This window comes from Equus przewalskii, chromosome 22 (assembly GCF_037783145.1).
Source record: "Equus przewalskii isolate Varuska chromosome 22, EquPr2, whole genome shotgun sequence".
In the NCBI taxonomy this organism is placed as follows: domain Eukaryota; kingdom Metazoa; phylum Chordata; class Mammalia; order Perissodactyla; family Equidae; genus Equus; species Equus przewalskii.
The window spans coordinates 51927698-51943761 of record NC_091852.1 but is presented as its reverse complement, the minus strand read 5'-3'; the positions used below and the strand labels follow the sequence as shown (position 1 = coordinate 51943761).

The 16064-nt window shown below is 43.4% G+C and overlaps 1 protein-coding gene across 10 annotated transcripts in view; it reads left to right on the top strand.

The window, feature by feature from the left end:
- The window catches only part of SPIN1 (spindlin 1), a 76399-nt gene that overhangs the window by 48047 nt on the left and 12288 nt on the right, over positions 1–16064 (top strand). For 9 of the 10 annotated variants that reach the window (XM_070589828.1, XM_070589836.1, XM_070589832.1 and 6 more), the window contains 2 exons: positions 2173–2221; positions 15479–15732. In XM_070589828.1, coding sequence (XP_070445929.1) covers positions 2173–2221; positions 15479–15732 — 303 coding nt within the window. Of the gene's footprint in view, positions 1–1550; positions 1686–2172; positions 2222–15478; positions 15733–16064 lie in introns of those variants that run through there. The other variant, XM_070589827.1, reaches the window with a different exon arrangement.

The window sequence follows — 16064 nt, the reverse complement described above, 5'->3', positions numbered from 1 at the left end:
AACCCTTTGTTTCCTTTATGTTCTTGTTACTTAGTGTGAATCTTGGTCAATATCGTAAGTACTGCTTTTCTGCATTCCACAGATTTTGATAGATTGTTTTCATTTTTATGTCTTCAAAATAGGTGAATTTTTATTGTGATTTTGTATTTCAAGCATGGATTTTTAGAAGATAGTTGATTAGTTTTCAAATACTGGAGTGTTTCTAAACCTTATTTATTTCTAGTTTAATTCTGATGTGGTCAGAGAATGTACTTCATATGATTTCAAGTTGTTTTAAGTGTGTTGGTTTGTTTCATGAGTAGCATGTGATATATCTGAGTTAATGTCCCACATGAACTTGGAAAAAATGTATGGGTATGTCAGTTTTTGTTGTCAGTTCTGTCAGTTTTTGCTTTATGTATTTCAGTATTCTGCATTTAAGTTCATATACACAAAAGATTGTTATGGCTTCTTGATTAATTGACTTTTATCATTTTGAAATGTTATTAATAATTGTCTTTTCCTTTTTTATATGGTCGCTTGTGTGGCACAGACTATTTACATTTAACGTCATCGTTGCTGTTGTCAGTTTGAAGGTGTTTTGCTGGATGTAGTGTTCTAGTCCATAGTTGGTTGCTTGGTTTATCTGCTTTAGCTGTGCCTGGAAGGTTTGTTCCCCTGTCTTCTGGCGTACATTGTTTCTGATAGATCTGGAGCCAGTATTTTCTTTGTTTCCTGTATTTAATGTGTCTGTTCTTTGGTTGTTTTAAAAATATTTTCTTGGTCAGCGATTTTCAGAAATTTGGTCAGGCTGTGCCTTGGCGAGGTTTTCTTGTTTTTATCTTACTTGGCTTCGCTGAGCTTTTTGGCTACATGGTTGTATACTTACTGCATCTGGAAAACTTGCTGCCAGTTTTTTTTCAGGTTTTTTTTCTTTCACTCCTTTGTCCTCTTTATTGTGGAGTCCAGTGTCATTGATGTTAGGCCACTTGATGTCCCACAGGTCACTGAGGCTGTTCATTTTCTCCAGTTTTTTCCCTGTGTGTCATTTTGGATAGTTTGCATCATTGTCATGTCTCAAGTTCACTGATCTTTTCATCTGTGGGGTCTAATCTGCTCTTAATCACATCGAACAATTTTTTTCATTTTGCATCATGTATTTTTCACTAGTTTCATTTGGGTTTCCCCCCCATTTTTCTATTTAAAGGGTTTTTGTCTTCCTTTAGATATTTGAGCATATTTATTATAGTTCTTTCAACATCTTTACCTGTTATTTACATCATTTTGGTTATAGCCTGCTTAGTTCTGGGGTTACAGTCTGCTGTTGTCTGCGTGTCTGGTGATTTTTGTGGGGGCACTGGCCGTTGGAAACGTGTGGTGGAGCGCTGGGGTTTGTTGATGTTCTTCAGTGAGTGTTGGAGTTTGTTTTGGTGAGCAGATGCTGGGATGGGTTTACAGCGGCTTTTATCCTTAGGGCCATTGCCACCTTCCTGCTAAGGGGTTACCTCTTTGTGGTTTTTACTGACTGTCCCCCATGGACATTGAACAACTTTCATGCCTTCCCAGGTTAGTGTCTAGCCAGACTGAAGAGCCCCCGGGTGTTTGGAGCTCCTTCGGAGATCTCCCTCCTTGCCAGCACTTTCTTCCTCGACTTCCAGCTGCCTCGCCCTCCCCAGCTCCAGTCTGTCTCAGCGTGGCAAAACCAGGTCGTGGTTCCCCCTTCACATTCCGTGGTTCACAGATTGCTCTTGGAACATGGTCTGGGTTGGTGCGGGCTCCGCTGGGGCCCCCTCGTCCCATAGGCCTGTGCCTCCTGTCCCCCGATGTCTGCGTCCGGGAGTTTCGTATCGTCTTTCCTGGTTTCTAGTTGTTTGTGGCAGGAAGGCAAGTGCTGTACCTTTACTGCTTTATGCCTAGGGTTGTCACTTTCTTTTTGGGGATGTTTTTGTGCACAGGATCTTGGTTTTGTGTTTTATGGCTGATTTGGGAGATGAACTGGTGTCCCTGTCACTTTCCAGAACCCCTCATGTCTCCTTTTTAAAGTTAAGTGAACAAATGACTTTTTACATGCTGGCTATTTACAGTTTATTTTCATTTCATGCTCTGTATAGCAGTTTTTCAGAAGTTTATTTTTCCTGAGTTTTGACTATTTTTTATCCATTTTTCATTGACTTATACTCACTTCTCTTTTAGGCCATGCTGGTGTGTCTGCAAGCATGATGAAGAAAAGGACGTCCCACAAGTAAGCCGTTCTGAGCCTTGCTTTTAGGTGGCAGATGTGCCTTTGGTTGCAGGGGATATAAGGTCACCTGTGTGAGGCCCTCTCTGCCCTGTAAGGAGGAGGCCTTGGCTTGCAGTGGCTGGCCTCACGTACCTTGCTGCACGCTGAGCAGAAGCATGTGGTCATGTCCCCATCCAGTCCCTTCTCCCCGGCCTGACCTAAGTGTGCCTGGGTCTGTCCTTCCACCTTGAGGAGCCTCTGGGCCATGATTCCCCCTCCAGCCGTATGGGAGCTGGACTGATGGAAGTGTCAGTTGTGGCGAGGGTGGCAGCTGCATGGGGAACCCTTCCTGCTTCTGTCCTTGGAAGGGCTGCATGCTCGGGGTGCAGGTTCCTCTCCAGGTCTTGGATCCACTGCTGGACAAGGAGCTCCTTGTGGACATAGCCCATAGCTCGTGCTTGAGGGCCTAGCTAGCACACTGCTGGGCACACTCTCTGCTGTATAGCATTTTCAGGTGAATGAAGAGCTTGTAATTTAGAGAAAGCATATGCATGACGAAAGAATTAAATAGCCATGTATTTTAAGTGATAAATCCTAAAGTCTGTAGGTACCAGAGTACAGAAGCCACCTTTTTCTCCCTGAAATCTTTTGGTGTGTGACATGGTTATATCCAAAAAGAAAATTGAGATACTTTCTTAAATAGTAATGTCCACTTGTACTGTATTCTCTTGATAGATTTCACAGGTACCCACCAGTACTGGTGACTGCCATTGCACCATGGAAAGCACTCTAACAAATTAGTTCTGATTGTGCGTCTTAATCATAGATTGTTAAGTATGGAAGAGACCCTCCTTGACCCTAGCGTCTCCGTAGCCTCTCATTGTAGCAGTTGTTTCCCAGTTACTCATATGGGAAGGCTCTGCCCCTGATCACCGCACTGTAGTGGCTGGAGAGCATGAGAGGCCTCTTGACTGTGGCGGAAGGTATCCACAGATAAAACACCCTCACTGACTGTTGGCGATTAAGGCAGACGTGCGTCTCGCGTAAGTGATACGTGGACACATGATGTAGATAGCTGTACTGTTCAGTGTAGAGAGTTAAAATGTGAAGGTAACGTGGGTATGCTCTTGTGTCCCTGTGCCTCGATAAAGTGTTTCTCGAATTTCGTTCTTTTGCCCATCACCATCGGTTCTGCCACATCCAGATAGCTGATACCTAACGTATGTCTGTTCACTACCACGTCATTGCCATCTATGATAAACCGTCTCTTGGCACAAATAGAAAGTAACAATAAAAAGCAGAAATATGAGCCATAAAAATTAGGTAATGATGAAAACTTAAATATAGTGGGAAGTAAAAGCAAATTACCCATTAGCTTTGCAAGGCCAGAACAGTCATCAAAGTAGATTTTGCCAATTATGTTAAAATTAGTGTCTTTGAGAATGTAATGTACGTTCTGTTTTATCCGTTGTTACGTATTTCCAGATATCTGATTAAAAGTTCATTTACTTAGGATTTCAGACGTTCATGGGTTTGGGCTCCGGGGCCTCTTCCTGAGCGGTGCTGTCTGAGCGAGCTGTCGCGTGCCTCTTCCTGAGCGGTGCTGTTCGTTGCATCGTGGCCTTGGTGGCTCATCCTCTTTTTCCACTCACCTGGTGAACTTTTACGGTTCATCTGTGCACCAGCTGAAAGGATCTCTTGTCCTGTATGTTGCACGATGCAGGGAGCTTGAGCTGGTGCTTTACTAGGAGGCGTGCTTGTCCCACTTACAGACTGGAAGCCTCAAACACGTTGCTCTGTAGCAAAAGGGAGAAGTTGAAATGAAAGGAAAAGTTATCAATCGTGTTTTCCTATTTTTTCTAATCTCAGTGCAAACATGAAGATGGGTGGAGTGGAGAAAAAAGACTGAAACAAAAGTTTCCACGTTTCACAAATGATGGCTGTTACTGCTTGCCTTTGGAGGGGTAAGCAGGGCTGGAGGCTGGTGGAGTGGCCCCTGCCTGGGAGCTGGCCTTGGCATGGGAAGCCCATTGGCTCAGCTGTCGGCCTCTGCAAGTTCCTTTGTCTGCCTTGCTTGCTCAGCTTACTCGTTTCATGTCTGAAATCACAGTATTGGACTAGAACAGTGGGGTTTCAGCTTTTCAGCATAGAATCCTTTCTACAAATGAAATGTTTATGGAAACCAAGTATAGCAAAGCAGAACTGGAGCCTCATTCTTTTCCTGTCCCACTATGGCCCTCCAGGGAGTAAGGCCCTCAGGACTTGTCATGTGCAGCCACTGCTGTATCCTCTCACTTCCCCTGCTGGCCCAGGGGCCTGAGCAGTCACCTCACTGCAGACGCCTCTGCTTGCTTGAGAGAGACACAGGAGCGTCAAGGAGGCGAGTGCTGGCAGAGCCCTGGTCCTGAGAAGGGCAGCCGCTGTCCGTGTGTGCTGGGCTGCGGGGCATCAGGTCTGCAGTGTGCGCAGAGCACTGCTGCACCCACGAACGCCACAGAGCTGGATTGTGTTTGTTCTTAAAGTCAGTGGAAACAAAGACGTGCCTCCTGTAGGCAGGCCCCTGACTGTGTTCCGGGAATAAGCTAATGGATAAGCCTTTCCCGGCTTCCCAGGAGGTGGTTTGCACTGGAAGTAGATTTTGAAGGGAAGGTGTAGTAGGGGGCCTCCAAGGTGGATTTAGCCAGCGTGGTTCTGTGTTTCAATTTTCGGATGTAAATCTGGGTTTTTCCTTCCGTAATGTGAACAGTGGATAGAGTTCCATTTCAGGGTACTGTTGGAAAGCATGACCAGACTTTGGTCTATTTCCCACTAACCTACATTTAGAAAGTGCAGCAGGAGCTTACACCGAGTAGAGGGGCTCCCGGGAAATGTTTTCCTTCCATTTTGTAATACACAGATACTTGTTACTGACAAAGACTGTCATCCTCCTCCTCCTCCTCCTTGTGTCCCTGGTGTGGTCCACGTAGTCCTAATGGCATCCCTGTCAAGTAGGAAGCATGAACCCTTCTGTGCAGAGAGGTGCAGTACCTTGTGTGAGGTCGTACAGCTGAGCAGTGGCTGGGCTGGGACAGACCAGGACACGCAGCAGCCATGCCCTAGTTCCCAAGCTGCGTGATTTGTTGTCTCGTATCTGAAAAATGGGTTATTTTAGCCGTGAGCACACAGATTAGATAACTGTTGGAGCAAGCTTCTAAATGAAGCATGGTCTTGACAGTCGTAAATTTGTCAAAACGTAATACTTTTTCACCAACTTGGAGTAACTGTTACTCACACCAGTGAAAGTGGATAGCACTTTCAAAGAGCCTCGAGGCATCTGGCTGTTTGCGTGGGCATCTCCAGTGTTCTTGGGCACACGGTGTGTAGACAGAGTAATGAAGAAACCAGAGTGATCTGAATGGAAGTAGACGCTTTCTCCTCCTGTCTTCATATCGTCATTGTCAGCTGGGGATGACAGTATCGGTGTAGAACTCTGATGAAGCGACAAGGACTAGAGAAGCGTTTCTCGTCTCTATTTGCTAGTTTGCATTTTGCAGAAAGACAGTAATTTTTATTTAATCAGTATTTTCTTCTGCGATCTGCTGGAATGCAGAGTAGGAGCATTGCTTTTTTATCATAATATTAAGGATAATAAGGAAAAAGCGTCAGTAATTAATTCATCCAACAGAGTACCTAGTGTGTGACAGGTATTAGTGTTCATAGTAGAATTGTGACAGTTGAAAACTTAATTTAACAAGTGTGGTACCTTTAAATATTGGCTGCCAAAATAAGGCATTTACTGAATGAGGAATAGTGGTCAATTAAAGTCATTGAGGGAGTCTAGATGAAAGAGCTTTCAACACAAGGTTTCTTGATGACAAAATATAGTGGCACTTTCAGAACTTAAAGTATTGAGCAAAGTACGCGAATGTCTCCTGCACACTCAGTGTACCCTTTTGGAAACACGTGCATAGACAGGAGTGCGTGTTCTGAATCAGCGCTCCCCGCTCCGTGGTAGCAGCAGCGGCGGCACTTGGAGCTTGTGAGAAAGGCTTGGGCTCTCTCCAGACCTGCTCTGTGGAGTCGGGACCTCTGGGGTGGGACTTGGAGTGCCCAAGTGACTGGTGGCCTGCCAGAGCTGGAGAAGCACTGGCCGAAACTGTTATCGGAGCTGATCTTTTGGGCACATCAGAGAACTAAGCCAGGCTGTGTGGGAAGTAGACACACAATAGAGCAGTGAAAGTGATTGGGCTGTGTGCTTGGTCACCATTCACGCCCCTTGAAACTACAAGAAAAGCTATGCTTAGCATCAGGACAGAGATCAGTTCATCTCTAAGGAAGCCAAATACCTTTCAGTCATTTAATTTTTCTCCTTGAACCATTTGTTTCAAGGAATAGCTTCTGGAGATAGAAACAAGGAAAGCAATTATAGTTGTTTAGTTCTGGTTGTCTGCTTTATCCCTGAATTGTTTCGATCTTGACATATGCAGCCTTTTATTTGTGCTTGGCTATGATTCTGGGGTGCTCAGTTGAACGAAGTATCTTGGTGCTTGCTTACAGTGTTGCTGTTTGTTTATTGACTACCTGGAAAATGATAGTTAAGAACATTTTAGACTCTTTGCCAAGAAAATACAAGAAATTTCTTTATTTTTAAATTTCTTCTATTCTTGAAATACAGGAAATGTTAAAAATGCATATATCCATGAAGAATGTAAATAAAAATCACAGTATTCAAGGAGCCCTCATTTTAAATCAAAGTTCCTTTAAGTTGTTAATCTCACATCTCTCTTGAGTTGCTCTTTTATTGAACTCTCCAGAGATGACCAAAGGTGTCTGTTTGTATCACACCCTCTTCCTGTAATCTGACAGTTCCTACTGTTTGCTTTTGTATATACTATTTCAACTCATGTAAATAAGCTTTAATTTTTATTAGAGTTTTCCTGTTGAAAATCTAAATTAGCAATTAGAAATTAAAATGAAGTCTAAGAACTTGTTTAATATGTAATTTTTAACTTTTCTAGTATGGAAAATTTTTAAACGTACACAAAAACGGAGGAGTGTGTAATAAATCCCGACTCCCTATGGCTCAGCTCCAGCAGTTATCAGCATTTTACCCAATGTTAGATATTCTTAGTGCATTATTTGTTTTTTAGGGAAATTCTAAGCCTTGTTTTATATAGATGCTAATTGGAAGAACTTAATTCGTTTTTACCAACATATATTTCTATACTCTTAATAGTAAATAATTAATATTTTAGTATATATTTTTAAACACCCTTCTTGGTAAGCTTTGGCTGCAAGGGTGTTCAGGCAGCTTGGATGCTGCGTTCAGGGCCCAGGAACTGGGAAGCTTGACGGGTGGTCTAAGGAGCCGTGTGCTGCGCTGATGGCTGGCTTCGCCTGCGGTGGTCGGTGGCGGGGGCTGTCTTTGCTGCTTCTGCCTTTTCAGTCAGAGTAAGTTTATTAAGTAAATTGGGCAGAAGTAGTATCTATGTTAGCTCTTTAATTCTTCTTTTAGGACTAGTGAGATGACGTTCTAAAAGTGGAATTACCCTGGACCAAAAAAAAGGCAGTAGAAATAAAATCTGGAATTGATAATGTTAGAATGTATAAATCTGTTTTTATATATAATTCGTTGCAGAATTTAAGATATTCATTGCATTAACTTAGCAGTAATTAAATTAAAAATTGTGTTGTACCTGCCTGTAAAAGTGACATACTTAAGTTATTGTAGAAAACTTTGAAAACACAGGTAAACACAGAGGAAGACAACTTAATTATTTCTATTGCCATCATTTGGGGATTACAGCTGTTAACAATTTAATGTATATTTTAAAATCTTTTTTCTACATATGTTTATGGATAATTGTATGATTAAAATTTTTCATGTGGTCGTATTTTCTACATTAGTGGGTTTTTAAAACGTCTTCAATTTCTCTTGGCCCATTCACAACAATGTGGATGGACCTCGAGGGTATTATGTTAAGCGAAATAAGTCAGTCAGAGAAAGACGAACTCTATATGACTCCACTCATAGGTGGAAATTAGTATATTGAGAAGGAGATCTGATTGGTGGTTACCAGGGAAAAGGGGGGGTGGGGGGAGGGTACGGAGGGGGAAGTGGTGTACCCACAACATGACTAACAAAAATGTACAACTGAAATCTCACAAGGTTGTAATCTATCATAACATTAATAAAAAAAAAAAAAAAAAAAAAAAAAAGAAAACTGGGATTAGAGGGACATTTCAACTTAGTAAAGAACGGCTACAAAAGACCAGACGCTAAAATCGTACCTAATGATGAAGGACTTAACTTATCCCCTAAGATCAGAAAAAGCCATGATGTTTGTTCTCACCACTGCTGTTACACATAGTAGAGGAAACTCAGCCAGTGCTGTCAAGCAAGGAAAGAATACAAGGCATATAGATGGAAAAGGAAGAAATAAAACTACCCCCATTTGCAGAAGACATGATGGTCTATGCAGAAAATTATGCTGAGCGACAAAAGTTAATCTCAAAAGGTAGTCGTTTTTGAGCAACAATGCCGTGATTTCTGCCTCAATTCAACTAAATTACCAGGAAACTAATCAATTACAGATAAATACAGCTTGATCAACAGTTCCAAATAAGAAATTGCTACATTAACTTTAAAGATGAAGAAGGAAATTTGGGCACAGATACACAGGGTGAATGCCCTGTGACAACAGCGGCACACGGGAAGACGGCCCGCTGCCTGATCCCCAAAACAACGGCAGTACCTCATTTCCAGTACTGAAGCACTTGTCAGCTCACCTTATTGTCAAGTACACAAAACACACTGCAGATTTTACCTATAAAACCTGAGGAGGAAAAAACAAGTTTAAGCAACATCATCTTTTTTTTTGCTGAGAAAGATTCACCCTGAGCTAACATCCACTGCCAGTCTTCCTCTTTTTTTGTATGTGAGCTGCCACAGCATGGCCACTGACAGGCAGTGGTGTAGGTCCCCCCCCCCGGGAACGGAACGGGACCAGCCAGAGAGGAGCAAGCTGAACTTAACCACTAGGCCACCAAGGCTGGCCCATCATTTTTTCTTATCAACTGAGAATCGATGAACTTAGAAACTGTGGCTTTGGTCTCTTAGCCAATTGTTATTCAAAGAAAATCTATGCACTGTTAAGAAATTTCAGATAATGCTGGAAACCTATGTATTTCCATTTTAAAATTAGCTAGTTATTAAGAAATACCAAAAATATTATATCTTATTCAAGAAAAATTGTTTTTTATTGTTTGATTGCTTCCACTTTCAAAATAAATTTTTAGATTTAAAAAAAAAAAAAAAAAAAAAAAAAACGTCTTCAATTTCTCTTCCATGATTTTAAATAGCTATGCAGTTATTTCATCATGTAGAGATGCTAATTATTGGATCAGTGGGACCTGTTGTTGAATATTTTCTATTTCCATTTCCTCTGTTATAAGCACTGCTCAGAACATCATTGTAGTTATATCTTTGTGTTCGTGCATTATTTTCTTTTGATAAATTTCTAGACATGGAATCACTGGGACAATGGATTGCCAAATTGTTCAGTAGGAGGGTTGTATCTGTTCTATAGGCAGATAGAAAACAGTACCGCACCATAATTCGCATTAAAATTAACTCCTCAAAATTTGCAGTTTCTGTTATTATTGATTTAGAAAAGTCATCCTACTAGCAGACCAGAACACTGAGAAATTTCTGGAAGATATAAAGCAGATGGGAATAGATTTATAGAAAAACTAGGCAGAGCTGAGGAACTCTCAGCTACTTTGAGCTGAAAAGAAAGACCTCCAAAAAATGAATGTTCAGCCAGCTCCCCTTGACTCAGTCCAGTCCGGATCAGAGGCTGCGAAGGCTGGCTGCAGCCGCCCAGGTCTTTAGGGGTGAGGAGCCAGCTATGCTAGCCAGGCTGCCGATGCTCTCCTTGCCTCCCCTGATGACAGGTTGCTCCCTCCTGGCTGCTCACAGCTCCCTGGGTCACTCTGCTCCCCTAGACCCTGCACTCAACTGCTCCGAGGCCAGGGGCCCGACTTGGCTGGAGGAGACACCCCACAGTACACATAGCACTGAATCTTACCTGCATCTATCTAAATTTGAACACCAAGAATCAGGCCCCTGAGGAGCGCTGATAGCATGAAAGAAAGTCATGCCTAGAACAAGAGAGCTAACCCAGAGCTAGGAAACTGAAGGAAAGCAGCACTCGGACCCCACACAGACGAGGCCGACCCGAGCAGCTCTCTGAGGAGTCCCGAAAGGAAGTGAGCGGCATCCTCAGTGCATTGGAAAGAAAACCCCTGCGAGATGAGATAAACAAACAGCTCGTGGAAATTAAAAACCCTGTCAGATAGTCAGTAGAGAGGTTGACATTCAAGCCTGTCTGTTGTACCTGGTTCAGTAAAGATGGCACTGAGGAGCTCTGGAAGATGAACAGTGAGAGACATTGAGCTGTGCAAGATGCATCTGGAAGTGCTCAGTTGTCTAGTAAGAGTCTCCAAAAGGAGATTGGGGGCACAGATAATCAGGAATAAAGATGACACGTCATTTTGCACAGCTCTCTTTAGATTGACCAAGTCCTAGTGAGGGATAGTTAAAAATGTGTCACATGTCCTGGTGGCATTTCAGAATCCAGGAACAAAGGGAATTCTAAAAGCAACTGGAAGAGAAAAACAGATTACCCTCCAAGGAACAAGGATCAGACCAGCATCTGAGATCTTTAACTCTGGAAAAGAGAAGACCATGAAAGTGCTTTTTTCCGGTAGAAGTACTGAGGGAACAGGGTTTTGAGCCTGACTTGCGTACCTGGGTAATTCATGGATGATGGCAAAATACTAGTATTTTGAGGCTTGCACGGATTTAGAATTTGTGTTTGTAAACCCCATATGATTCACCAGAGGATGGGTCTAGACAGACCAAGTACACATAAGAAGAAAATAGATGAAAACATTAAGCAAAAAGCAACAAAAGTCCTTCCTTGTTTATTTCTAAATAAGGCAGTGTTTTAAAAAAACCATTTTTAAGATAGTAGCAAAATGAAAAATAACAATTTGGAACAAAAGCCTAAATTTCAGCAGTGCGGTGCAAGTGGCCAGGTGGGATTACTATGTGCTGAGGTGTTTGTTTTTTAAAATTTTGCCTTTTGCTAGGAATTTTTTGTTTTTAATCTTGTGCTAAAAAGTTTTTGGTCTTGGGCTAGTCTTTTTAGGTGCGCTGTGGAAGGGAAAGTGTAGATTTTGATTATTTGTATAATTTAGTAGAAAAATGTAAGTTTAAATATGACATTTTGAAAATTAGAGGTAATTGCTGTAAGACTAGAAGTAAGACCTGCAGCTTCCCTTGGGGCTTTATTTGGTGCAAAGAAAACTCACTCACCCTGGCTGTGCAGATAAGGGAGAACGAGATGTGGAAGTGAGAACGAAGCGTTGCAGACAGAAACATAGAACAAAATGTGAAAATAGGCATTTATTTGCCAGAGCCCAGGTTAACGGTTAACATCCCCTTCATGGAGGTGAGAAAATAAACCCATGCTGCAGGGAGGAATGTGTGTCTTCAGATTGAAGCGTAAAGCAGCCACTTTGAAAAGGAATGGCCCTGGCCAGCCTCGAGCTCCCTGTAATGCTCAGGAGAGTGGGCGTCCTCGTGGACACCACTGGAGGTGACTGCGCGTGGCACAGAGTGGGGACTCGGAATACCCAGCACCTCCATCTTCAGAAACAGCGGTGGGCCACAGAAGAACGCCGTGAACGAGTGTAGATGGGATGCGTGGCTAATCTAGAAAACCATTGCTTGGAGCCTGCCAGTGCCCTCTTTCTACTCACTGGCTGGGTTTCTACCGGTTTTGTTAAGAGTCATGGTGATAGAGGAATTCCGTGCCTCCGAATCTAGGAGAGAGCCTTTTCCTATTGTAGTCAGTGTTTTCCAGAGAAACAGGACCAGTGGTATGTAAATAGCTCGAGTCCAAAGGTAGATTTGCCTTTTCTGCCTCTTTCTTTGTCTAAAGGCCTTCACGTGATTGGACGAGGCCCACCTGCGTTCTGGAGGGCAGTCTCTTGACTTACATGTTGGTTTTGGCTGGAAAAATACCTGCACAGAAGACATGTAATGTTTGACTAAATACCTGAGTGCTGTGGCCCAGCCAAGTTGACACATTAAAATTAACCATCACTCTGGTGAAGATGCTGTATTTGCTTATAATTTTGGTAGTAACAATGGAATGTCTGTGTCTTTACAAGATGGGGCATGTGACTGAATTCTTTCCTCAGTGAGGTTTGGGAACCAGCCTTTGCCCTTGCTGTGAAGACAGCCTGGTCCTGTACACGGGATGAATCACAAGGACTTTTGCCTAAAGATCAAAAGGAGATAGGTAATTGTCCATTTGAAGGAAAAAGTGATGCTAAAAAACTTTCTGTATGCTCAAGGAGAAACATAGTCACGCTGCCAGCCGTTTCTCCGGGGCCTGGCAGCTGGGTGCACATTCCGGGTTGTGAAGAGGTCCTGGAGGTCGTGTGCTTGGGGTTGGAGTGTCGTTAGTAGTGACGAGGTGCAGGCCCGACAGGGCTGGGCTGACCTTCATCCTCTCCGCTGGGTTTTCCATTGCAGTCTTTGTTTATTTTCTGGTGAGAGAGATTGGTTCCTCACTCTGAGCAATACTGAATGGACTTGGCTCTCCTTTCTCTCTACGTCGCGTGTGAGCTCGTTTGTTCCGAGTGGCGTCCTTTAGACCAGCCAGCGTCTTCCACTGTGCATACTCCCTCCTGCTGCTTTTCAGAGTGGGGTTGATGCTGTTGTCAGAGCAGGTCGCAGTTTCACCCTGTCCTGCTGTGTCTCCTGCAGTGGACACAGTCGAGGCTTACTCTCGGCCCCGTGCTGAAGCTTCTCAGTGCTCCTTGACTGTCTGAAGCTCTGTCCTGTGCCTTCTTCGGGAAGCATCTGTGAGGACAGTACTCCCCAAGTTCTTACATGTTCACACAGTTTTATCTGTGGCCTTTTAGTTGGAGGTCAGTGTAGAATTCTTGGCTGATTATAAAACCCGTGGCTCACATTTTCTTTCCTGAGAACCTTAAGTTTGTTTCTTTGTTGTCTGGTGGCACACGGTGTCACTGTCACACTCTGATTTTCTTTTCCTTCCACAGGATGTGGTTCTTTTGCCTGGATGCCCAAGAGATGTTACTTTCTTTAAAGTCCGTTTGTTTCTCTGGAACATCTTAGTGTCGGTAGTTCTGGGGCAGTTTTCCCAGGGCTGCATTTGGACGTTTAAGTCTTTTATTTCAGGAAATTTTTCTTGGATTCTTTGGATATTCTTTTCTGTTTCTTTCGTTTTAGGTTTTGGGTAATTTTGTTATATAGAAGTTGGAATTTCATATCTGTCACCGTCTCTTGATTCTTTATTTTTTCCCCATCTGTCTCCTTACCATCCGTTTCCCTCTCACACCCCACGGCGTCTTATCTCCTCACGTTCCTCTAGTTGAGTCTTCATTTCTGAGAAGTTTTGGATTGCTCCTCGTTTGCTGCCTGTGGCTGACTTTCTCAGGTCTTCTCTTGTGCAGCTGACTCATTTCTTGGCTCTTGTTTCAGATGTCAGTTCCTCTTCCATGGGCTCTGTTGTGTGTATAATGTCAGGTGACGGTTTCCATCGACTCCGTGGGCACTGCTTTGGGTCTGTCTGCCTTCACTGCCCATCAGTGCGTCATTTGTCGTTCTGAGTGTTACATGCCGTCCTGTGTTGGTCACACCGTAACCCTCTCCTGAGACTCCTCTACATGAGAAGGGGCGAGGCTGTTCCAGGACAGCTGTCCTCCCTGCCGAGCTCCGTGCTCTGCTGTCTTCCTGTGGCACACTTAAACAAGGCCTCTCTGTGCGGTCTCCTTCATCATACCTCTTGAGGGTGGCCTCCTTGGGGCCCTGTCCCTTCAGCGCCTGCGCCTCGTCTTTGCCGTGCCCTGTGCTCGCTGTGGTCGTGCAGAGTGCTGTTCTCTGCAGCGTGTCCTCAGCGTGGGCTCTGCCGTCCTGGAAGGCAGTTTTGCTGGGTGTTTGCAGAGCTGGGGGTCTCGTCTCACAGGGGACCCTTTTCCAGAGTGACTGGGGAAGTTCCCTCCTGGGGTGTTTTTTCTGCAGGTGGGTTCCCTGTCTCGCTTAGGGAGAGACCTGCAGCAGCAGATTCCAGGCCTCATCGGGGCAGCCCTAATGCTTTGTGGTAACCTGTTTCTCTGTCTCACAAACCCGCTAGATTTACCAAGCTGGTCTATTTAAAATATGTACAATTATAGTTTAAATATTATAGCCTACAATAAAATGTTTTCTTAAAAACTTTATTTGTTTATGCCAGGTGTTCATCGCTTTTATTCTGGGTGTACTGAATAGGAGCTTTATGCTGATGAAAGTGTGGGAAGGGAATTCTGAATTTTTTCATTCTTGGGTCTAGCAGCGTCCCGGTACCAGTGTGGCTTTGGCATTCAGCTTGTGTTCAAGCCAGATCTTGTCCCTTGTCTTTGGATTTCTAGGTGAAACGAAGATGCTCTCCTGATATCAAGAGCCAGAATGTATTATTTGTAAACATTGTATGTAGATTGTTCATTTGTTAATAATCCAGAAAGAATGTAGTTTGGTGTTTCCACAGTAATTTTTAATATTACGTTAAGTATTTCTCACAAATTTAAGTGTTTAAGATTATGTGTTTTCTAGAGAAGTAGTGATGATATAACGTATGGATGTAAGCCAGCCAAGACTCCAGTTTAAGGAAAAGAGAAATGTTAGGTTTGTTCTTAATATATAAGCCAGTGGGGCAGAATTATGGGGGCATTAGAATGGGGGGGGATTGAATAGTGACATGTTTGTTTTTGACTAGAAATGAATTCGTATTCTGTAAAGCTCTGTGCATGTGTAATTATTCCATGTGGGCAGCCCTTCTCTTTGGTTAACTCGGATAATTGTGAGTAGACTGAATTAAGGGAAACTCAGAAGCCGAAAAACTGATGCTTAATGTTGGAGCTTCAGTTGCTCCTGACTTGTCATGTTTTTCTGCCTGTCCACAGTTGGGGTGCACAGCTCGCTCCCTTTGCCAGCACACCATGTGCAAACATGGTGATAGAGAAGGGCCCCCTGTGAGCCACGCTGCATGGCTGTGGGGCTGGGCGATGGCTACCTGGAGCCACTGAACCCGGAGTGGCAACGTTAGCCAGCACAGGCCTGGGATCATGTGTAGAGAGAGCATGCGGGCTAGCTGTAGTGTGTTGCGTCTAGAGTGCATACTTCTGAGACGGTACCTTACGTGTGTATATGTGTGAATACAGAAAACATCGGAGCAGTGTGGGGCCGAGCAAACCTGTGTCCCAGCCCCGGCGGAACATCGTAGGCTGCAGGATTCAGCATGGGTGGAGAGAGGGGAATGGCCCTGTCACCCAGTGGAAAGGAACCGTTCTGGACCAGGTGCCTGTAAACCCTTCTTTGTATCTTATAAAGTACGATGGATTTGACTGTGTTTATGGACTAGAACTTAATAAGGATGAGAGAGTGTCTGCGCTCGAAGTCCTCCCTGACAGAGTCGGTAAGTCCTGTTTCCTGTTTGTGTGTTACATGCTTGAAACGTCATTATTGAAATGGTTGCGCTTTGATGATTCTTTTGCATTATTGGTATTTTTATTTTTATGTTTATTGGAGTGAGTCACTCCTTATACACATTTAAATCAGTCACCAAATCCACAAAAATTGACCAGCAGATGTTCTAAAACTACAGTTCAAGGAACTGCGAGGGATAGAGAAATGTATCAAATTGTTCCCCAAGAAGTTTATAATCTAATAATTTCTAATGTGCTTATTTCTCACATTTTGAATTTCTAACATCATTATTTCTCACATTTTGGTCACTATTTATCTGGA